This window comes from Macrosteles quadrilineatus, unplaced genomic scaffold (assembly GCF_028750875.1).
Source record: "Macrosteles quadrilineatus isolate MER2022 unplaced genomic scaffold, UCM_ALF_1.0 Scaffold_8__2_contigs__length_117827958, whole genome shotgun sequence".
Lineage (NCBI taxonomy): Eukaryota > Metazoa > Arthropoda > Insecta > Hemiptera > Cicadellidae > Macrosteles > Macrosteles quadrilineatus.
In genome coordinates, this window is record NW_026542601.1 from 59,591,867 (window position 1) to 59,616,602 (window position 24,736).

General features: G+C 35.5%; 1 protein-coding gene across 1 annotated transcript in view; it reads right to left on the reverse strand.

Moving 5' to 3' along the window:
* The window catches only part of LOC128999960 (HEAT repeat-containing protein 1), a 56,383-nt gene that overhangs the window by 26,551 nt on the left and 5,096 nt on the right, over window positions 1–24,736 (reverse strand). The window contains exons 4-16 of the mRNA XM_054426761.1: window positions 23,093–23,336; window positions 22,424–22,510; window positions 18,144–18,308; window positions 15,296–15,597; window positions 14,375–14,609; window positions 13,499–13,829; window positions 8,609–8,859; window positions 5,051–5,332; window positions 4,154–4,285; window positions 3,288–3,454; window positions 2,456–2,642; window positions 1,294–1,518; window positions 204–421 (exon numbers count right to left, since the gene is read on the reverse strand). Of these exons, the coding sequence (XP_054282736.1) occupies window positions 204–421; window positions 1,294–1,518; window positions 2,456–2,642; window positions 3,288–3,454; window positions 4,154–4,285; window positions 5,051–5,332; window positions 8,609–8,859; window positions 13,499–13,829; window positions 14,375–14,609; window positions 15,296–15,597; window positions 18,144–18,308; window positions 22,424–22,510; window positions 23,093–23,336 (2,826 nt within the window). The remainder of the gene's footprint in view (window positions 1–203; window positions 422–1,293; window positions 1,519–2,455; window positions 2,643–3,287; window positions 3,455–4,153; window positions 4,286–5,050; window positions 5,333–8,608; window positions 8,860–13,498; window positions 13,830–14,374; window positions 14,610–15,295; window positions 15,598–18,143; window positions 18,309–22,423; window positions 22,511–23,092; window positions 23,337–24,736) is intronic.

Below are 24,736 nucleotides of genomic sequence, written 5' to 3' on the forward strand. Positions count from 1 at the left end.
TAGTAAAAAAACTACCTTCATTTATTTACATCAATCTGCAACCAGTTAACTAATTTTTAATTCTTATTTTTTATTTTAGTGGTGCTTGATGACATTTTTTATCTTTTAAGGAGTCATTAAGGCTAAGTGATCATGTTCTTTATATTGAAAATCAAATACAAAAACCTATTTGTAAAAGATTAAGCAGTCCAAATCCCAGTCACCTTTTCTTTGTAGTATCAGCAGGTGTTTCGACAGTCACGTCTCTCATTTGCTCCAGCAGATTGGCAACAATGTTGGCATCAAGGACTATTCTCTTGAAGCATGAGGCAGCAGCACTGGTGACATCGCTGGCCTCCGTCTCTGTCACACAGCTCACAATCAGTGCTACCAACCGTTGCTGCTGCTCCTTCTTGAGGGACGCAAACAACTCCTTGTCAATCTGAAACAATAATTAAGTGATATGACATTTTATTACATTCTTTCGTGATTGAGAGTCAGTCAAGTCAAACCTTTGATTTACGATTAAGTCAGATGACTGATAACACAGACTAGTAATATAAATAACTTAATTAATTGTTGGGTAATCTCATCTCTAACTGTTTTTCACTATATCGAGCAAACATTAATAGTTTTAAATTTAATTTCTATTGTGGCTCCTGAGCTGTTTCTCAATTTGAAAACTAGGTTTGACATACCTTATTTATTCAACACACGCCCCTAAACTCAAACTAGTACTATGTATTTGTACGTTTACTTGTATACATAAAATCATGTTTATGTATGGATATATGTTAACAAATATGGTCTTATGAGCTATATGTCGGATAAATGTGGAATGTTAAACCTTGTATTCACATGACTAGTCTACTAAGCTAATCAAATGTGAATTCAAATATTAATTTTAGGGGTTTTATTAACAATAAGTATATTCTTGTTAAAAATTTGTTGAGAATCCAACGCAAATGGATTTTTAAGTTCCCACATGTCTGGGAATTTAATTATTGATAAATCAGCAGCAGTAACTTCTTTATCTATGAAAATATTGTTTTCAAGATTGTTTTCACTCGCCAGACTAAAGAGTACAATGTCATAAGGCTATAACATCAAACACACTGCAGGTTTTATATATATACATTTTTTTACACATAGTTGTTTGTTAAATGGATGGATATAGGGATGGATTTAGGGATGAATATAGGGATGGATGATGTAGGGTTGGATGGATGGATGGATGGATGCACGGATAGACAGATGAGTGAGTGTATTACAGTGTATAATCATATTGGTCTAAGCTTTGTAAGTTGTACCAACCTGTTGCAGCATCAACACAGCAGCTATGGCTCCGTCGTGAGCCAGAGGCTTGTGGTCAGACAGACAAGTCGCCACAAAGGTCCAGGTGACCTCACTCTCCAGTGCTGAGGCGGAGGTGGAGTTGAACCGACCAATCACAGCCTTCAACACACACACCTGCACAGCCGACCTCTCCTCACACTGAAGCGTCTGCATGGCCAGTGGGATCATCTTCTCCAGCAAACTCTGTTAATGTTGCAAAATAATTAATCATTTTTACCCAAAAAAATTTAATGAAATTTGAACCAACTGGTTAATTTGAATTAATAGAGATTATTTGTGTATGCTAAAAAAAACCTTTACCAACATTCCTTACTCCCTATAAGTGATTATGCTTAAGATTTTAAATAAATAGTGAAACAATACACAGCATCACTAAATAGTTCCTAATAGTTTAAAAATCACCTTCAAAAATAAAGTTTCAAGAAAGTTTTTAGTCAAACAAGAGAAAATAGTAAGTGGAAGAAGAAACATAGTACTGTAGATGAATAAGAGGCCTTTTTAAAGCACCAGATTATACTGTTGCAGAAGCAAAGATCCGGCGAATGAGATGGGTTGGACATATACTAAGGAGGGAAGATACTGCATGGATAAAGCAGATGTGGGAAGAAACCCCTGTTGGTTTACACAGAAATTGGGAAATTTTATGTTTAGAGGGTCAAAAATGAGAAGAACCAATTTTCACCCCATAAATGCCCCTATAAAACCCCGTTCCCATGATCTGATCATGCTGGTTTGTGAACTCATTTGAATAAACGTAGGTTTACACGGTTGTACCAGATTTATCATTTTTGCTCGAGTTATCGTGCTAATGGACATATATATCCTACTAATATTATAAACGAGACAGTTTGGATGTATAAGATTCACAGATGTTCAGAATTAATTGTTATTATGTTTGTTTACTGTCACTTTAGGTGAGAGTCCTACACACCAGGGTAAAATACACCTTAGACCCTCACGGTACATAAAGCATTTCCATATTGTAACAACAAATAGTCATTACATTTGAAAATCTTCTAAACGGTTAAACTTTGCAAAGAAAACTGTATGTATCAATACAAAAATTGAATGGGTATTTTTCACCATGAATCCAATTCTTCAGCTCATATGTTCAACCTACCTGTGAGTTGACTTGGTCGAGGACGCTGAGCAGTTGCGCCACTATGTATGCCGGGGTGTTCGGGTCCTCAATAATGTTCATCAACGTATCTAGAGACTGGACCAAGGCCTGTCTGTCTGACTTGCTGAGTAGAGACTGCACGGAGGGGTCGGGCGACAAGCAGAGATAAAGAGCTACGTTTACTTGCCTGGGGTAACACAAATTTGATGCAATTAGTATTACGGCTCAAAATGTATTTCTTAAAAAGATATCCCAAAATTAAAAGGCGTACTTAGACAACCACTTTAAGGTATTTAGATCGCATTTATGATTGTTTTCATTCCCTAGAAACTAAGTGACTTTGGCTGGTTTGGAGGTTTGTGCGAGATTTTTCTGAGGTCTATGCTTAGATCCCGTAAATCACCTAGAGCGTTTATGTGATCTTTTAGTTCAGAGCCCATCTCCAAAAACTCCCTCCAGCAAAAGCAAAACAATGATTTAATAATGTTAAGTGCATTTTTATTTTAACCAAGATTGCATTTAAATTATGGTCAGTTAAGAAAAAAAAGATTAAGCCTAATATGTTTGCAACAGACTTGTGAGTTATGTCTTCACAAAGACATTGTATTTTAAGCTTTTGAACAAGTTTATTGTTCACTCAAACACTCAAACCCTACAACTGGGACCCTTATTTCATGAATGAAAACGACAATATCTTATAACGTGAAGGTATCGTATACAATGTTAATATCACATACTCGGAGGGGTTCAAAGAGTTTTTTAAAATAACAAATTGAAATGATTTAAATCAAAATTCTCCCTAGATGTACCTAATTTGATCACAAACACTCACTCGCCATCAAGACTCATCTCTTCCTTATGCTCGGCCAGGTGGTGCACTAGCTTGTGATAAGAAGGTAGAGCCAACTTCTGTGTCAGAGCTTGCAGTACAGTGAGGGCGTTGTGGCGCACCTGCATATCAGCTGATCGTAGTGCTGCCAATATTGCTGGCACCAAAACCTGAGTCATTGTCATTGTCATATATTTGGGTAACTTAACATATTTGTTTGGGTTACAATGGAATAACACCATGAATGTTGGTTAATATAACTGCTAATTCTAAATTTGTTAATGTACGAGAGTTACTTTAGTTTAACCAGAGCAGTTTTAAACATTTTGCAGATAGGTACATAGGGGAAATCAGAAAATAAAGAGCTGATTAGTCAGTCCAAAAAAATAGAGCAATTCTGTTCCAATTCCAATCAAGCCGCTCTTACAGTTAAATGAAGAAAATAAACATCAATGCATAATTATTTTTTCATATTTATAAAACAAGAGCTAAGTTGTGTGCTATCTACAATTTTTATACAGCTAGAGTAACAACATTAAAAAATATTTTTGTCTTAATTTGTCTGTATTGAGGCTATATTTTGAAATCAAGAACTGCTTCTAGGATTCTTTTTCAGTTTTAGAGATAATATTTTGAGAATATAAGATATTTTTTCCAATATTAGCTGATAAAATGCTGATCCCTTGCATTTTGTGATCTCTTAATCACTGATGAGCCAACACTCATGGTTATGAAGAAATTTGAATAAACTTTCAGCTACGGTTCTGTGAGTAAAAAGTAAAAAACCAAATGTGTAATCTTTGACCTGAGTTGTTTTTTGCAAGAGTTGCAGGGTGGAAGTGAGTGTGACAATATGCCAAGTGTCTCACCTTTTCCCTCACACTAGCCAGTTCCTCCACTAGTGAGCTCAGCCTCTTCATACACTCCCCTGTCAGGTCTGGACAACCCAGCGCAATGTTGGACAACAGGTCTATCTGATCTTCCACACCCTCACAGCACTTCTGTCAAACAGATCAAGGATGGATGTTTTGTAAAACAATACCTTGTTGTGCTAACCTACAGTAGGATGTTATTTAAGTGAACTTGATCTAGAGGCAGTAGAGTGGGGCTTTTGGTAAACCAGTTCGTGTTGGGGGATTTATTTGTCAAATCTAATTAATAACATTCTTCCCGGCTACTTAACTTTTTCGTTTTCAGCCCCTCTGTACACTTTTATGTTAAGGCTAAAGTTGGTTTTGATAGAGATATTTTGTTTTTGATTCCTGAGCTACATCGCCTAAATAACTGCTGGTAAATCTCAAGATAGCTTCAAGGATTACTCTCACATTGTGTAGTCTTGTTTATGTTCTCCCTTCACATTAAAAAAGATATTTTTGTAAATAACAGTTTGCAAAAGGGGCAATTTTTATCATTAAGTTTGCCATACTAATATAATACTATCGCTCATCATTGTTTTTAAAGTAGGTTCAACTAATTTTGCTGGATGAAGGCTGGTACAAATCCTACTTGATTTTAGATGATTCTTTAAAGCAATCAACCAGGTTTGGATGCAATAGTTTTAGAAAACTTATTTATAATAACACTAGGTATCATGAAAATAATTAAAACCACACATAATCTATGACCTCTTGTAAAAACAGGTTAACATTATTCACTAGGGACATAATAAGGATGAAGATCATTGTAAACACTAAAATCGTATACAAGTTGAAGAGCTAGAATTTTCAAATTTTACCGAACAAAATATTAAAGTATGGAATACTTACCCTAAACATGTAGTTACAAAATTCTGAATATGCTTCTGAGATGCGTTTGTTTTTTGTTCCAATCATCTCTACTACCAATCGGAAAATGTCCACAATAACAGCAATAGACGGCTCGCCTACATCGTAAATATGTTTCCCTTTAAAAGCAGGTGACTTTAATTTGTCGATTATCTTGGCAAGAGCGTACAAACCGCCTTGATAAGGAGCTTTTCCTTCTTTACAAACTGATACAATAGCTGCGATACTATCCTCACTCAATTGTTCTTTCACCTTTGCACTGATCTATAAACACAATAAGCAGGTGAGTATTAGTAGCTGTTTAAAACTATATCATGAGCTAGTTTTTTGTTTGTTTTATATGTGCTATCAAGCAGGTGAGTAATAGCATAATAGTAAGTATGCCTATCTGTTTACGACTATATTATGAACTATTTTTATTTTGAATATCTAATCTTTTTTAAGAAGTTGGCAGCCTCATTTGACCTTTAAGCATTTTCTCGCCAGACCTTAAATGACTGTATATGGAACATATCACGGTTGAGAGGTGAGACAGTACAATTAACTGTGTAAATAAATTTAAAGTGGAAGCAGTGAGTCACAAACCCACAATCGCTGCCTTGGTAGCCCTGAGTCACGAACCCACGATCGATGCCTCGGTAGCACTGAGACACCAACCTACGATCGCTGACTCGGTAGCACTGAGTCACAAACCCACGATCATTGCCTCAGTAGCACTGAGTTACAAACCCACGATCATTGCCTCAGTAGCACTGAGTCACGAACCCACGATCATTGCCTCAGTAGCACTGAGTCACGAACCCACGATCATTGCCTCAGTAGCACTGAGTTACAAACCCACGATCGCTGCCTCAGTAGCACTGAGTTACAAACCCACGATCGCTGCCTCAGTAGCACTGAGTCACAAACCCACGATCGCTGCCTCAGTAGCACTGAGTCACAAACCCACGATCGCTGCCTCAGTAGCACTGAGTCACAAACCCACGATCGCTGCCTCAGTGGCACTGAGTTACAAACCCACGATCCCTGCCTCGGTAGCCCTGAGTCACAAACCCAGGATCGCTGCCTCGGTAGCACTGAGGCACCAACCTACGATTGCTGACTCGGTAGCACTGAGTCACAAACCCACGATCATTGCCTCAGTAGCACTGAGTTACAAACCCACGATCATTGCCTCAATAGCACTGAGTAACGAACCCACGATCATTACCTCGGTAGCACTGAGTCACAAATCCACGATCATTGCCTCAGTAGCACTGAGTTACAAACCCACGATCGCTGCCTCAGTAGCACTGAGTTACAAACCCACGATCGCTGCCTCAGTAGCACTGAGTCACAAACCCACGATCGCTGCCTCAGTAGCACTGAGTTACAAACAAACGATCATTGTCTCAGTAGCACTGAGTCAAGAACCCACGATCATTGCCTCGGTAGCACTGAGTCACGATCCCACGATCATTGCCCCAGTAGCACTGAGTTACAAACCCACGATCCCTGCCTCAGTAGCACTGAGTTACAAACCCACGATCGTTGCCTCAGTAGCACTGAGTCACAAACCCACGATCGCTGCCTCAGTAGCACTGAGTCACGAACCGACGATCATTGCCTCAGTAGCACTGAGTTACATATTTTATTTGCACATAACATTCTTCACATGTGTTGGTACATATAGAATAGGTGCAGTATCAGAGTTAAATTATCAGAATATAAAAGATAAAATACTAATCAAGAAGATAACGTAAATTAACAAAATTGAATGATAAAACTATTCTAAACTAAAGGGGTATTGTGAAAATCTGCAATTATATAAAAGGTTCTGTCAAGTAAGTGTTCACCTATTTTATTTTTAAAATTATTTTCACTTAACAATTTATAGTTTGCAGGCAGCACATTGTACAGCCTCAGCCCAGCATATAGTAGACTTTTTTCATAAAGGGAAAACTGGTATAATGCCCTTTTAAAAAACTAATTTTTAAACTGTAAATAATTGTAAACAAAAACATTGCATGCAGAGAACTATTAATGGGCATGTTAAAAACTAACTAGGCAAACATCACAACCTCATTTTGGTATCTTCTATCTATATATTAATAGGCAAGCATGTTTCTTTTAAACCTTTTTTCTCAGCTCGTGTGCATCGCAGGGAAAATCTACGCATACTGTTGGAAAGATATTTTCCTGTAGATGTGCAGAATGCCTTTATAAATTAAAATAGGCTCAAAAAAATTTAAATAAGCACAGAAAATTAATTTAAAATTTTGAAAAATTAACATGGATCTTATGGGTTTTGATGGTGTCATTGGAAAGAGCGTAACTTGAAGTTGTGCAGGAATCTTTCTTTTTAGGGAAATAATTAGAGAATGAGGCCCTGGGGCCCTTTAAAGTTTCATATTTCTCCATAAGATTAACATGGGAAAAAAACATTGTTATGAAACTCTAGCTGCTGTCAGATATTAAAAGTGAGAAGAAGAACATGTGGTAAACAGTTAACAAGTTTGCTAATTTAACAGTTTGCTACAAACATTTACTGACTTGGTTGAAATGAAATATTTACTATTTGAATTTGGGTTGGCGTAAATATTAAAATGGAGAAAAGCGAGAGAGCCTGGGTAAATTAATATACTAAAAAGAAAACTGAATTAACACTGTGCTGCATTTATTAGTAATCATTGAAAGAGCCGATTTTCAAACTATGGAAACATAGGACAGTCATAGAACACCACCAAGGAGAAGAAATAGAAATAATGAAATAATGTTTCTTTATATATATATTCGTTATTATGGACAACCTAATACAGCTATGAGTAAAGCCCCGTTCACACGGGGCGAGTTTACAAGCTACAAGCCGGTTTTTTACACGCAGCTAGTAAAATAGTTCAGTGTGAACGACGTACTCGCTCAAAAGCTGCTTGCAAAAAAGCTCTGGAAAAAGTTGACGCAGCCGCTACTTTACACGCCAGCTTTTGAGCGAGTAGGTGTGTAAAGTAGCCCAGTGTGAACACAGTTGCTTGTGCTTGTGCGCATGTTATTCGAAGATGTCGGAGGATTCAGTTCAAGCCAGCTACTGAGCGAGTGGAAAAAACATCGTGTGAACGACTACAAGCGCACTCGCCAACTCGCCGGCTTCTTACACGCCGGCGAGTAGCGCGTAAACTCGCCCCGTGTGAACGAGGCTTAAGGCTATTTGTAGAAAACACTAAAAAACAAGATTAGCTTTTTAAAAATGATAAGATATTTACAAGAAATGTTGATTATATCGATCTGTTATGTACATCTTGACTATTTCCATAATCTTTGAGTCGAATCTTTTAAAGTCATAAGAAATTATGACTGTTATTCGTTTTAAAATAACATCTGTAATACACAGCAATTGCTCGAATTCGAGCAATAGGGACACTAGTTTAAAAAAACTGGACTGATACAATAGTTCCACAGCCTAACAAAACTCATAATAAATAGTAGAGCTAATGAATCAAACTGATAAGAGTAGACTATATTTCCTGAAAATTGAAACCTTGCATACCAATTGAATAACAATACCTTGGAAGAACTGTTGAAGGTTTTTAACAGTTGGAGAAAGTTTTGAGCTTCTTCTGAGCCACATTTCTTTGGCATTGCTTCAGCTACCAACAGCAAAATGATCAGCTGGTAAACAACACCATAAGACTCCAACTGTTTCCCAGACTTGAGCACTGCCTCCAGATCAACAGTTTTAACACCCGTTTGGAGAATACTGAACACTTCCCTGGAGAAATCTGTTTCTGTTACATTATCTCCAGATTTTTCAAGATCTGTTGGCAAACAAATATACACATTTCTCACTAAATGATGAGTGGTCAAGCATTGTAAGGTTGCAGGTTTGATTCACAGATGAAATGTGTACAGTAGTGGTAAGACGTTTTGGTAAATGTAACGTACCATCGGTACTTTATTTCAATATTTAGGATAGGCTACGTAATTTTTCAAACAAATTTTTTTAAATTTTTAAAACAAAATAAAAATATCAATATTTCAATTTTACAGTATTTTGCATTAGTATAGGTTGGTACAAAACTTAAGGGATTAAGAAAACAGAACTTATTTGTACACTTAAATAACCAAACACTAAACACATTCAAATCAAAATAATATATAATGTAGCAGAAGTGTTAAAAATATTTGATGAAATTGGTGATGTGTCGATACCAAAATGTATCGATTCTCAATACAGATACCTAAACAAAATCTCAATACCAATACCATTTTTTAAATAGTTTTACCAAGTTTTGTGAATGGATTGGTTGAACCCACAACCCCATTTGGAATGGATAAATACAACAACCCCTGTCTTTTTTCTTTCCATTAAGTATTTTTGAGGTAGATTAGGGTAATGCGTATTACGGAATGTGAGCGTGTATGCGCAAACGCCAGTTTCCTGTTGCTGATTATTTCAATAGCATAAATCTACATACCAAGGCTCCTTTTTTTTCTTTTTTTTCATGCAGTATTGTCCTTTTGTATATAGGTTTGAATATCTTTTCCTATTCTTAGGCCTATTTTGATTAAAAGTTGTAGTTCATCATGATAATTGAATCTCGGATTTACATTACCTCGACATTTTATTACATAGATGTAGTAATTTATCTATTAGAATTATAATAGTGATAACACAAAAGCAGTGTTGGGGAAGCTACTTTTAAAATGTAGCTAGCTACAACTACTGCTACATTTCCAAAAAAGTAGCTTAGCTACAGCTACAGCTACAGTTCCGAAAAAGTAGCTAGCTACAACTACAGCTACAATGAAATGTAGCTACAGCTACAATTTTAGCTACTTTTCCAAAGACGTTACTTTTTATTCCACGCACATTAGGTAAATGTAAAATTAATTGCAACTACATTTTTATTGAACAAACATTTAAACAAAAAATGTCAGTATTGTATCATTGACTATAAATACCTACAGGTATATATAGTCAATGATTGTATCTAACATTACTTGGAAAACAAATTATTCCTAGATTGTATTTAATTTGTTGGCATTACAAACCTAACATTACAACAACAGAACCAAATAGTTGGGTGTCCCATCATATTTAGTAGGCTACTTATTTTTAAATATTGCATTATTTTTTAGGCATCTTAAATGTAAATTTCATTAAGTTCAAAGGGCATACAACCAAACTATATTTTAAAAGCTAATTTTATTTCTTTAATATAGATTCATTTATAGATGTCTTATATCAACAATTAAGACCAATAAAACTGTAAAACGATTATTTAAAAATACTTTTAGCGAATTTCCCTATAGGGAAGTAGCTATTACCGTAGGTGGCACGGTAAGACCTAGACCCGGGACCGATTTACTTTTTCATTTTGATGTCCCCAGAGGCCAAAAACACCATTCGTTCAAATTTTTATATATGTATATATATATATAGACTTATATATATATATATATATACGTCCGTGAACGCGATAACTTGAGTAATTTTTGTCCGATTTTGATGAAATTTGGTTTAAAGGTGTAAAGCGGGATAAACTTGAATGAGTTCGCGAACCAGCATGATCGGACCATGGGAACGGGGCTTTACGGGGGGTTTTATGGGGTAAAAATTGGTTTTTCTCACTTTTGACCCTCAAAACACAAAATTTCCCAATTTCTTGTTAGACCTTTTTAAAGAGCTTAAAAAAACAAATAATTTAGTATATAAAAGATTTTTTGTTCGATTATTAGTAACGGAGAAAATTAAAAAAATTGTAAATTTAAAATTCCCATGTTATTATTATGGGGAATATTGTCAAATGTTGTAGTTTGCTTGTTAATGGATATATTTTGATCAAACTTGGCAAATTTATTTATTTTGTACTATGCTATCAATATTTTACTCAAAAACACACTTTATTAGTTTCCTTGTAGCAGCAAACCTAGGTACTCGTTAAAATATATTTAACTGAAAATCAATTCAGACAAATGGAAATTCGCTTAGTCGGCAGGTTTGCTGCGGCGGGGGTATTTTTGTGTTACAGAGCCTAGACTACTGAAATTGGAGTTTAATGCCTTTCTTTACTTTTAAAGTTAAAAACGACATTGCTATAACTTTTAACCATAGTGATAAGTTACTTTTTCTATGAATAACACTTTTCAATGTCAAAAAATCGTCCTTTATTGTCATTATGTATAGGGCAAATTGTGCTTCAACCTAGTTGGTACAGAAAACAGTATTCAGCACCTTATTCTGAAATCGGCTTTTAATTTAAACATGTTGAAATTTGTAAAGTAAAAATAAAACGTAGGCATAGTTGGCTATGTAACAAGTTGGCTATAGTAGGCTTGTTCTTGCAAGGACTAAACAGATATATTCCTAATAATTGAACTTGGAACTTGGTATTCGTCTTAAACCATAGCATAGCCTAGGAATTACAAGAGCTGTTAGAAGGAGCAAACTATGCTATTTTTTCAATGCAAGTTTCATCTTATATGGAGATTTTTTCTTTACAATTAACATTTAGTCTAGGCATATCTTAAAACACATCAGGTAATTTCCTCTTTGTTAATTTAGTAAACCTTTGAAAAATCTTCGTAATCTAACCAAGGAAGGGCTTGTGATGAACCACAATCAACAGCTGAAGCAAAGGTTGATAGACCAGCTTTCTCATTTTTTTAAGGTTTAGTGTTGGTTTCCATTAAAACCCAAGTTGAAACACTATCGATATAATAAAGAAACTAAATTTATTACTAATTCCCCTGTCAATCACTTGCAAGCATTCAATAGCTTCTCTTGTTACCGGTAACGTTTAAAAGTCGTCTGCATCTAGCGATTTTATTTAATCTGACAGGACAGTAATCATAGAGTAGTAAATTAAGGAAATGAGAGCCAAAAATGTGGATAACACTAATTTAATGGCCTCCATGTCCACACAACGTTGTATAGGGAATGAAACGGCTGCAACCAGCTGTATGAAGCCAAGAAAGTAGGCCTAATTTTTTTGAAAATCTCAGTTTGAAAGGTTTCACGTAAGGTTGAGGTTATGATAAAAATCACTATCCCAAACAATGTTAATGTAGCGAGAAAAGTAGCTAAAATTCCGCTACAACTACTTTAAAAATGTAGCTAGCTACAGCTAAAGCTACAAAATCTTAAAAGTAGCGTAGTTACAGCTAACGCTACAAAAAAAGTAGCGCGCTACTGTAGCGTCGCTACTTGTAGCGCGCTACTTCCCAACACTGCACAAAAGTAATATAGGTAGTTAATAGCTAATAGCAATATATTTATGTCACAATTTAATGTAATTGATACATCTATGTATTTGTTATAGTATAGTATTTTCACTTGATGTATGCGACTCAGTCCCTGCACTCAAGCTTTGCTTTGCAAGGACCTAATTTCAGAGTATTTGATGTAAAAATTATATGTAATGTTTCTTTTCCTGAATAAATTGAATTGAATTGAATTGAACTAGCCATTTTCCGGCCAAGAAACGTCATCGTCGTGCGATCGTGGCAATATCGGTAATTTCCGGCATTATCGGTACCAAAGGTACCGGTACCGACATTTCACCACTGGTTCTCGGTTCCGGTTCTTTTGCCAAGAACCAGCGGAAGGTGAAGTACTGATCCATCACTACTTTTAACCCAATAAGAACTATTGGGTAGTTGTAATGACATTCTAAAATAATTGTCAAATTGTATGGTCAAGGCTTTTAGATTAAGTTGCATAACCGATTTTGTATGCATTGACACTATTCATGTATGTAAAATGTATAAAGTGAATAAAGATAATTTGATTTGATTCGATTTGATTTGACTCATCTGTCGGCTATTCCAAACATCTGTTGTTAGTACTATTAATTGGCGAATGTTTTCATGTCCATATGTATTGTGTAAGAGTTTGTAACGACGCTTCATAACCCCAGAGATGGGGATTTTTTTAAACTGCTTGGTATTCAGCCTGAGAATGAACCTTGATGTACAAAACCATAGTTGACGGACAAAAACCGGATCATTTGACAGTACAACAAGTTCAATCTTCAAATTTGCATAAACTAGATCTAGAGGCTATACATGTTAAAAAAAAAAAAAACACAATCAATAATACCATATTAATAATCTCATGTCTGTTTAAATTATGTGTTTTTAAATGTTACAATCATAAGAAAGTAGGAAAGAAATCGATTAAAGAATGAACGTGAAAAAAAATAGTCCTATAAAATATATAATCATCTTCTAAAGGCTTTTTAAAAACATATTTTAAAATTGCTAATACATTTTTTTAAATATTCTGTGCTTCAGCCTGATATGTTTTTCAGATGAAATCCATTCAATATAGAAAGTGTTTAATTTTCCAGAAGAAACTTATTTTATTTTGTAGGGCTGAAAAATGTAAGCCATGACAATACAGGATTACAATGTTTTACTTATCAAACAAATGTAAGCCAAATCTATACTCACTCTTCAATATGGGTTTTAAAACTGACAATTTCTTCATTACTGGGCAGTTCAGCATCTCTTTGGCAACTGCCAAACCCTTTTCCCCCGATGGGAGCAAAAAAGGAATTGTCAGAATGAGGATCAACGAAGAGTCTACGGCCATATTCATGAGTCTGTCAAGCGCTACTGGTCCAAGGAACTTGTTGTTGAGCCAGCTGTGAGTAACTACCTTGATCAGCTGATTTAATAGCTGATCTTTAGGTAAACAATTAGCCAAATCCAGTGCTGCTTTTACAACTTTTGAGCTTTCATCAGACAATCGAGAAGAAAGAGTTTCTTGCACCCATTCTTCCTGTTAAAAGGATAAATAGGAAATAAGTTTTAACAATTCTAAAATAAACAAACAACAAATGTATTATATTAGGATTAAATTTTGCTATATACAATATTTTGCTATGTACAATATTTTGCTAGCAATTGAGGAAATGCCAGTTTCGCAGAACCATAAACGTTAAGGGCCTACTTAACACTGAGGCTATCTGAAATCACAACGTTAACCGTTGATTTAAAACCTTACACCAGATGTGTGAACAAAGATATCACTAATTAGTTATATCTTCAATTTAGTCCCCAACACAAAACTATGTACCTTTAACATGACTATTTTGTTCAATAATTTAGAGCTTTAAAATCCACAAGTCTACGGGTCTTTACGTAGCTAAAAACATGGCTAATAATGACAATATATCTGGAGGCAAGCCTTTTATTACTGCTAGGCTAAAACACACTGTTAAAGTTAAATTTAAATAAAGTGAATCCAACCATTCTATAAGTTTATAAACATATCTCCAAAACATTAATAATCTTCTACTATAGGTTCTCAAAACTTTAAATTACCTTCAGGAATTCCTGGTGAGATTTGATGTACTGAATTGCTTCCAGTCGCACTTTGGATGACGGATGGTTCAGTTTTTGGAACAGGTCATTCTTTTCGGACAGACCAGGGACAATGGAGATCAAGTTGGAATTTGTTTTCACAATTTTGTCGAATGCTTCCGGATAGGATTTCTCCAGCTGATGAACTGTGTTATGGAACCATTTATTGCCTGTGAGAGGTTTCTCTGCGAACAGCCTGAAAAAAGTCAAATACAAAATATCTAGTGTAAGATTTGTGTATCAAACTTCTGAAGTGTTGAATTATAAATTGACTTTACACTTTAGTTTTACTTACAATCACTTTTTCTAAGGTATCAATTATCAATCAATTATTTAAGTTGGGGACGCCACTATGTTCGTAATTGAACCCAAATATGAGTGCGATCTTGTAGTCTTGTTAGTGACTAAGGCCGACATGTTCCTTAGACACAGCTGTTAATTAATAGCCTATTAGTCCATACAGCCAATGGTAACTAAGGGAACTACAGTTTATAGTGGAATCTGAAACACATTTTTTTCCTTGTAATTAACTAATTGGTCTAATTATCAGGATAGTTGTAGTACTCCATAGTTCGGACGTTAATTCACACCAGGGAGCATCACATCCATAGTGCATGCCTGTCCACAATTTGTGACCTCCTAGTAGCTGGATTACAGGACCACGCCATCGTCCCAGTCGTAGAGTAATATCAATAACTCAACTGCCTGTCAGTAGAGACCACTGGTCTGAGCTGTGATCTAAATACAGTGAAGAGCGATTACAGATTAGGTCACTAGGAAACTTTGATTACTATGTTGTAGATTGTATTTGGTTATTTCAAGTAGTATTTAGTTTAAAATTAACTACAGTTCAAGTATAATTCACACTCAAAAAGCACATACTTGAACAAACTGCCTGCTTCATCCCCGCTGAATGACAGATTCTCCAGCATTTTGGACACAAAGTCCTGCAGTTGTAGTTGATCGTTGTCTGTGTTTTTTACAGCCGTCAGACATTCGGAGACAAAGGCTTTGACCAATGGGAAGACAACGACTCCTGAAGCTGCCAGGTCTGTGAGAGCAGGAAAGAACCAGTCGGACGACGCGAGATGCACAACGGTTGGCAATGCTGCAGCCAGTTGACCACACTGGGACATTACCACAAGGACCAGAGCTGCCTCGCTGCGGAGTCCTGGTTGATTACTCTGAGACAAAAATTTAATGATTGGTTGGCTTTTTTCAAGTCAAATACTACAGCATTAACCTGTAATATTTAAAACGTATTTAGACATGTATCCAAGTCTAAGTGAGTGGTTCATACATTAGTGTAACCATACTTTTTGATGTGATACAGTAAAAACCCCTCATATCCAACCACCATCGGTCTGAGCCCCTGGCAAGGTAAACCAACCCTTTATAAAAACGATAATTTATACGATGTTTATATTTAATAAATGTCGTCAACAATAGTGTTTGAGTTTTTTTGTAAATTAACCAACAGAAAATGCTACTATTAAGTTATTAGGTAATTAATATATCAATATTATGATGTAGGCTAATCTAAATTTAATGAAAGATGGAGGTAAAAATTAATACAAATAAATTTGCTTTGAAGATTATTTTACCTTAAAATAGTCTGCAATTTTCTGATCAATTTTCTTGTCCATTGATTTTTTTTGTAATTACACAACAATGAATTCACATGTTTATATTAGCTTCCGAGAAGTGGCCAGATAAACTGAAGTCAAACCGAGGCCGGATATTAGAGGTTCTACTGTAGTATTATATTAAGTGCTACAACTCCTTTGATACATTTTTTTTTAAAAAGGTCTACCTTTACCATACAAGAAGGATTGCAAATTAAATATCCATTAAATTTGTTTAGAAATAATAACTCATTTGATTCTTTTCACATAAACAGCTAAAAAGGAAACATGTATAACTTTTTTATTTTGTATATTTCACACTATTAGATTGTAATAGTTTTTTAATGGATCGGTCCAACCATTGGTGCTACCAAACACTGAAATTTTATTACACAGCATCATTATTAGTAGTTCGATGATAAATGACATTCTAATGGACTCAGGTCCTGAAATGATCTAGCTTGGGATTAAACCAGCAAGAAATGTAGTTTGTGTTCATTTAGAGTTCCAGTTAAGCGGCCCACACACTAGCGCGCATGTGCCTTCCGTGGCTCGTGATGAGGTGACTGCGAGCGGCTCTAGGCACATGTGCGATTCAAATGGTAACCACACACTACAGACACATGCGCGCGCACCACCGTCTTTGACGATGATAATAGTGGGCTATAACAGCATATCCAACAGTTATATTGAAACCATTCTAATAAACTAAATTGTATCTTCACCATGTTATTTTTTACTATTTATTTTGTAGTTTGAAGTTTATTTTTTTTTTTTACAAGGACATTTTTTTTTAATTGCAAGCAAAACTGGACTAAAATAGACTTAAGAGTATGAGGGTTATAGACTTATATTTAATTAGTTTAATTAGTTCTAATTAATTGGTTCACATCGTTATGAAGCTCTCAAAGAGTTAATTTTAGTCTTCACAAACTAAATCGTCAGTGTCAGGAAACACTCCTTTGCATTTTGTTATCAATAGCTACTTAATTTCTTTTCTCATTTATTTGTTTGAATAGTTAACACTTTTCACGTCCCAATAACTGTAAAGCTCAATAAACTCAGACCAAAACTTTCTTAAGTCATTAAAGGACATCTTAACCACACAACAAAGAAGTCCATAACCAAACAAGGACAAATAAAATACAACACTTGGAGCAGTGAATGTTACACGGTGCCACGCAGGCGCAGACCTTGTAGTTCCTTATTTACAGTATATGCAGCTATGGTTTTTACTGCTAGTTCGTGAACACTGAACATGTGCCTCGGTTTCCCACAGACTGGCACGCATCGTAACAAGCTCGCGCACTTGTGACGATGCTCGAAGGTCCGGCGGCAGGCACCAGGCACCTCGCATGCGCGTCGTGAGCATGGGCACATTTACCCACCCATTGAGGCGCATGTGCGTCGAGCTGTTCGCGCGTCACATGTGCGCGCACAAGCGCCCCAGTGTGTGGGCCGCTTTAGTCACAAACATTACTGAACAAAGATTATACCAAATATCGCACAACTCATGTATTTGTTGAGACAGTTATTTCCAAGCAGCAGGTACACTAGTTAAGATGAATTTACAAAACACGTATGTAACGGTGAAGATACTGGAAAAACATTTAACTAATAAGAATAAGGAATCTTTAACCTTATTTCACAAAATATTTTGATTATATCTTGGTTACATACCTACTTATTATATTATATTTATATATTGGGGGAGCAAGCTGGTCTAGAGGTTAGAGCGTGGGACTTCAGTCCCTAAGGTCCTGGGTTCAAATCCCGCCAAATCCCCAATGGATTTTATCTAAGTGATACTGTCGCAACCCCTAGGTCTAGCCTGAAGTAATGTGAAAAACAATCCCAGGTTCCTGCCTAGCCTCTTAGGACAAAAAAAATATTATATTGCCAATTTTGTTTTCACAGTTTATTTTTAACTCCCTGCTTACTACAATGTCACACAACACAATATTACAAGACTACACTAGGCCTATTATAAACCTTCATGAATGTAGCTTGTGGCAGTTTTAAAAGTTATAGTTGTGACTGAAAAACAGGTCTAATCAGACTCTATTAATTTTACTCAGAACGTGGAACAGTTTATACGCACTTACTTTGGCAACTTTATAGAACAGCTCATTGAATATGCCAGCAGTGAGATGAATCTTGGTGACCAGGTGCCCGAGAATCATGTAGGATGAAGCAGTGAAATCCAAATGGGAGGAACTGAGCCCAGCGATCAGTGACGGTAGCAAATGAGTTACTTGAACCTCAGAAACCTGTGAAAGAGAAAATATTTTAATTTGATTACAAAGTAGACTCTTGATGATTCAAAGTTGGTGGGTTATACTATATATATTTTCCTACAGTCACCTGACAAAGTGGGGGCTTTCTTGCACTGATTATAGAACAGAAAGTTGCTAATTGCTGTGTTTACTTACTTTTGCCACACTCTTTTTTTTTGCCGCACACCAGTATTCCAACCAAACAACACAAAACAGCGCGCTTTTATTATGCATATAATCCATGTACGCTTGAAAATAGATTGGCAACACTTAAAAATACTACGACTACAATCAGCTGGTGCAGTTGTTTCTCATTTTGTCCAACGCTTGGATTTAACGTAACCTAAATCGTGTTGTTTACTGTTTGAAAGACTAATTATTTCTACTATTTGTTACCCACGGGCTTCACCCCGTTTGACTTCATAAGTATTAATAAAACTATCGATTGGTTAAGTTAAGCTGAAATAAACTAAACATAATACAGTAATACAAACTAGATAATCACACCTGATTTTAATAAGGTAATTAATTGAAAGAATAACATACAAATAAGTACAGCTGAGGTATTTTTAGCATTAGGTATATGGAAAGTTCCCTTTAGAACGGAATTACGACCTTAAAGGGAAATTTATACAAAAATGGATAGTTTTGTGCAAGGTTTCTTGTCATGACGAACATTTGAAGTATATGGTTTATGGGGGTGTGACTTGTAGTTTTCTCAAAAGTTCATGGGCACTTTGGGATGTATATATGGACTAGCTGAACCCGACGGACGTTGTCTTGCCTTTGACTATTTATAATTTAAGTACCGTAACGTTTAATTGTCTTATTGTATATGAAGTGCTTATAACTAAATTAAAATACGTACGACAACTAATGAAACACATATAGTACAAAGGATAACCGATTCTTTATTATTGCTCTTATATTAATGCTAGGTTATGCTAGCTTAATTATTAATGGTTATTTTCATTCATGGTTATTAATGACAGTATTTTCAAGACGATCTCGTTCGCATGGCTCAATCACGTCCTGGTTGAAGTTCGTTCGCTATGCTCACTCACCTTTAGGTTGGAGCTCGTTCGCTACCCTCACTCACCTTTGGGTTGGAGCTCGTTCGCTGCGCTCACTTGCCTTCAGGTTAGCTCGTTCGCTACGCTCACTTGCCTTCAGGTTAGATCGTTCACTACGCTAACTCGCCTCCAGGTTGAAGTTCGTTCGCTATGCTCACTCACCTTTTGGTTGCAAATTAGCTGTTGTCATAAATGTAAAAGAAATAATAGTGCTGCACCCTGTTGGTAATCCTTGTAACTTTAATGCTATTGAACATCATAGAACAGAACCAACTTGTTTAATTGAAACAGCTGTAAGATTCATTAATTCCATTTCTCATAAGGTTAACATGGGAAACTCCAGAGCCACTGGGGCGGAGCCGATTGGACGGATCACGAAATTGATGGTGTATAAACCTATTCCATGAAATTCTACACATATGTACCAAGTTTCGTGGCAATCGGTTCAGCGGTGTCTGAGTTTATCACTGCCAAATATATATATATATATACAGGGTGTTGAAAATGTCTGGAACCAACATTATATCTGGTGAGTGGTTAAAGAAAAACAACTGATATTTTGTGTACGGATATACTATGGTTTTACCTATCTTTTGGTGCCTTATGAAATTTTTTACCACTTATAGGGAACGTCCTGTGGAGGATGCAGTAAAAAGTTTTAATGGAAGCCTATGGTAAATGATACATCATTTTAAAGGCCATTTTTTTCTGAGTAAGGAGCCGCAAGTTTCATCTCAAAAGGACCACCCTAGCAAAAATGGCGACTGTTTGAAATTTAAAAACCCACTTATAGGGAACGTCCTGTGGAGGAGGCGGTAAAAGGTTTTAATGGAAGCCTATTGTAAATGATACATCATTTTAAAGGCCATTTTGTTCTGAGTAAGGAGCCGCAAGTTTCATCTCAAAAGGACCACCCTAGCGAAAATGGCGACTGTTTGAAATTTAAAAACATTGCTATTTAAATGGTCCGTATTTGTTTCCTTTAAATGCTATTACAAGCCAGTTACGAAGTACAGTAGTTTATAACGTGATAAACTGAAAAATGAATGGAAAAAAACATTTAACTAAATTGTTTGTGTTGTTTTACTAAACTTATTTTTAACATAAATACCAATTAAGCTTTCAATTATTTTCAAAAAATTCAAACAGTCGCAATTTTTGCTAGGGTGGACCTTTTGAGATGAAACTTGCGGCTCCTTACTCAGAACAAAATGGCCTTTAAAATGATGTATCATTTACCATAGGCTTTCATTAAAACTTTTTACTGCATCCTCCACAGGACGTTCCCTATAAGTGGTTTTTTAAATTTCAAACAGTCGCCATTTTTGCTAGGGTGGTCCTTTTGAGATGAAACTTGCAACTCCTTACTCAGAAAAAAATGGCCTTTAAAATGATGTATCATTTACTATAGGCTTCCATTAAAACTTTTTACTGCATCCTCCACAGGACGTTCCCTATAAGTGGTAAAAAATATCATAAGGCACCAAAAGATAGGTAAAACCATAGTATATCCGTACACAAAATATCAGTTGTTTTTCTTTAACCACTCACCAGATATAATGTTGGTTCCAGACATTTTCAAAACCCTGTATATACAAACATCCTCTTTTATACTTATAGATGTTCTATAGTAACTGTAGGAAAAATATTATCCACACACTCCTGCGGCTTGTGCCTAAACATTTCTCTCGTGGTTACACAAATAACTATTGATTTATTGAGAGTTTGATTTATCAGGAGAAAAATTTGCAATTCAAATTACAAAGAGATTGTTATTTTAAATAATGTAGTCCTATTAGTAAGGTACTTGATATCTATATATAAAACCAAATTACCCATGAACTTTTGAGAAAACTACAAGTAACACCCCCATAAACCATATACTTAAAATGTTCGTCATGACGAGAAACCTTGCGCAAAATTATCCATTATGTCATAAATTACCCTTTAAGGTCGTAATTCCTTTCTAAAGGGAACTTTTCATATACCTAATGTTAAAAATACCTCAGCTGTACTTATTTGTTTGTTATTCTTTCAATTTATTACCTTATTAAAATCAGGTGTGATTATTTGTTTCTTTTACTGTATTTTGATTATTTCAGGTTAACTTAACCAATCAATAGTTTTATTAATACTTATGATGTCAAACGGGGCGAAGCCCGTGGGTAACAGCATAGATAAAACATACTCCCTTAGTAGATTTCTCATCCTTATGGAACAGCTGAAGACAATTTTATTGTTAGTTCATGTACGGTTTATGTAGAGGTCGTGTTTTGTTTACAATTTGTTTCCCGTTATTACAGCCATTTAAAACCTCGTTTAACCAAATAATACGATCTAACCATAAACAATTCTTGTCCCCTAGTTATATAACCAAACAGTAAAGCACAAATCAAGAAATTAACCCTAAAATAATTGAAACAAAGTTTCATCGACACTAGCGCCTTTGTGTCACGTACATGAACTAGACACGAAAAACGTGATTCAAAATTTACAATGGGATGAGAAGTCTACTTGTGTTGGTTAGTCTATGGTAACAGCTAGTTACAATTAAACAGCTTATTTTAATTAGGTACTTCACAACAAACAACAGCTTACTTTTTTGAGTACAAGTTACAAAAAATCTGTTATTTTTGTTTATTATTTGGCTATTTTTATTCTTGCGTCATCATTCAAGACAAACTACTGTGCTAACAGGATGTATAGTTTCCCGTTATGTCAGGAAAGAATCCCTACCTTTGAATTATACTTGAATTACTTCCAAATAGGATGGACTGTACTCTGCTTGGACTTCGAAATACTGAATGCATCAAAATGCATGGTAAAACTTGGAAATATTAAGAGATTCTCCACGGATTAAGTTTTGATTTGAATTATCGCAGGTTTCAATTTGTCAAGTGTTTGAATTACCAAGAGTAAACTGTATCAATTTAGACTTGAACATTTTTGGGCAGAGTGAAAAAAATTGGAATAGCCTATTGGTAAAATTCTTCAGTGTGGCTTACTTAACTTGTCCTACTTAGTTAAATGTCATACCTGAAGAGACTGATCCAAAGCACCTATCACTGTTGTACAGTAAAAAGCAAACAGAGTTGTCAAACAGTAGCTTTTTTCTCCATGTACCTGTAATAACGGTTTGGTTTTAAAATATTCCTTGCCAATATTATTTCAGGAAAATGTTAGCTATATAACATAAGCACTTTCCGCAGATTAGCTGGGCTAGAAATTAGTTCTGCATACTTCAGTTTGAAATTGTAAACTTGAAGCTAAGACAGTCAATGAACATAAATAGGTCCAACATTGAATTCAGAAATATAGTAAATATACAGGTTTCTTGGTTAAAATAGTGATTTGAATAGAGATAAAAATGTAAAAATGGTATGACTCAATATTTCAACAATTTTTAATTAGCCATAAAAATCATTATTAAACGCAGTGCTCGATTTAGGGTGGAAAGTGGCGGGATGGAGTTTCGCTACCTCTCTTTCTGAAGGATAAAAATATTGGCATAAATAGGTTCTCGTCACATTAAATACAGTTCCGACACCTTATTTTTAACAAATCGAGCACTGATTAAACGTGATGTTTCTCAGGTATTCTACTTGAACAATTTAAGAGCATTTTAACACTGTAACACAGAGCAATAAGTTGTATAAATACTATAGGCCTACACCAAGTTTCATTCAAAACAGTGACAAAACATACCTGCACTGCCTGCAGTGGAAGATTGCAGATAAATTTGAAGAAAGAAGGATCAGAGGAAGCCCGAGAGAGCAAAAACTGTTTTGACATTGGAATTCCTTCCTTCTTCAAGGACTCCAGCCAAACCCATCGACTTCCCTTATCATGAAGGGGCAAAATTTGGACCATTCTCGCAAAAATGTTTGTGTCGTGATAAGGTAAAAAGAGCGCTACAACACTGTCTGTGTTGTATTGATGGATGTGATATCTGAAAAAAAAAATTCATAATACAAACTGAGTTATTCCAGAGCATGGAACATTAACATGGAACAAAAATAGCAGAACATGGGTCTCCAACCTTTTTTACACAAGGGCCGCACTGTCAATTTTCAAAGGAAAGGCGGGCCAGACCGTTTATTTCAGTGCAGAAGGGTAGCCACCTTTCCAATAACCCAAAATGAGGTAGTTTTCTTATTAAGAGCTCAGCAGTATAGTTTTACATTTTCTTGCTGGTTTTTTAGTTACTAATATATTACTTGTAGACTAACTAATATTCTGTACTTTTTGTGTGAACGATGTTGTGACCAATCAAAACAATAATTAACCTACCTCACAACTTTTTTTATGGGTACATAATTGTATTTCTCATATTTATAATTTGACATAACCTAAGTAGGTTCATGATTATTCTTAAACAAAGTTAAAATTGCATTTACAGTATATTTATTATGATATTATATTTCTTCTATAATGGTAGTTTAGTTTTTAAGTAGGGCTGATGAGAACACTGGTTAACACAACACCAAACATTTTACGATATTACGGTATTGCCGAGACCCCACGATATGCTCACGAGTGTTGCAGCGATCACAAGTGACGATCACAGTATCGCCGATACCCCAAATACTTACGGGTGTTGCCGCAGTCGTGAGTGACGATAAGGGTATCGACGAGACAGCAAGATACACTCACGAGTTTCCGTGACTTTGACGATCATCTGTGTATACATATTATAAAAATAATTATTTCTCATTAGGCCTTCGTGGGCCGCATAAAATCCATTCCGGATGTGGCCTGCGGGTAGGTTGGAGACTCCTGTTCCAAAGATAGGCCTATTTTGATTAACACAATACCAAATAAAAATTTCTTGAGCTTTGGCTCACTCTGCAAGAGTAAAAAAATTAAAAGGCTACACCAAATAAAAGGCTATCATAGATATAAATAAATGTTTATCAATCATCCAACTTCCAACACTTTGAACTATAATTTGTTTTCGTAAAAAAATACAACCGACTTCAAATGCTCTGAAAAGAATGAAATAATTTCAATAAAGTAATCTTTTGTATTAGTCAAACTCACGTATTTTAAGTCAGTATGATTCCCAATTGATTTTTAATGTAGCCTGGTAAGCAAACTTGTCCTGGTAGGCCTATATGTTATTCTTTGCTCTATGGCTATTTCATATTGAGGAAGTTTTGCAATTCACACAGTTCGCCTACCTAAAAGGCCTTTTATTTTTTCTGTACAGAAAAAATTTTGCTAATCTGGCACGTTTGGGACTTCGATGAATGAAGGATTACCAATGTCATCTAAAAAATTTGTTAATTGCAAGACTAGTGGGAACACTGTTAAATATCCTCATAAGGAAATCATATGCCCTTGAGCAAT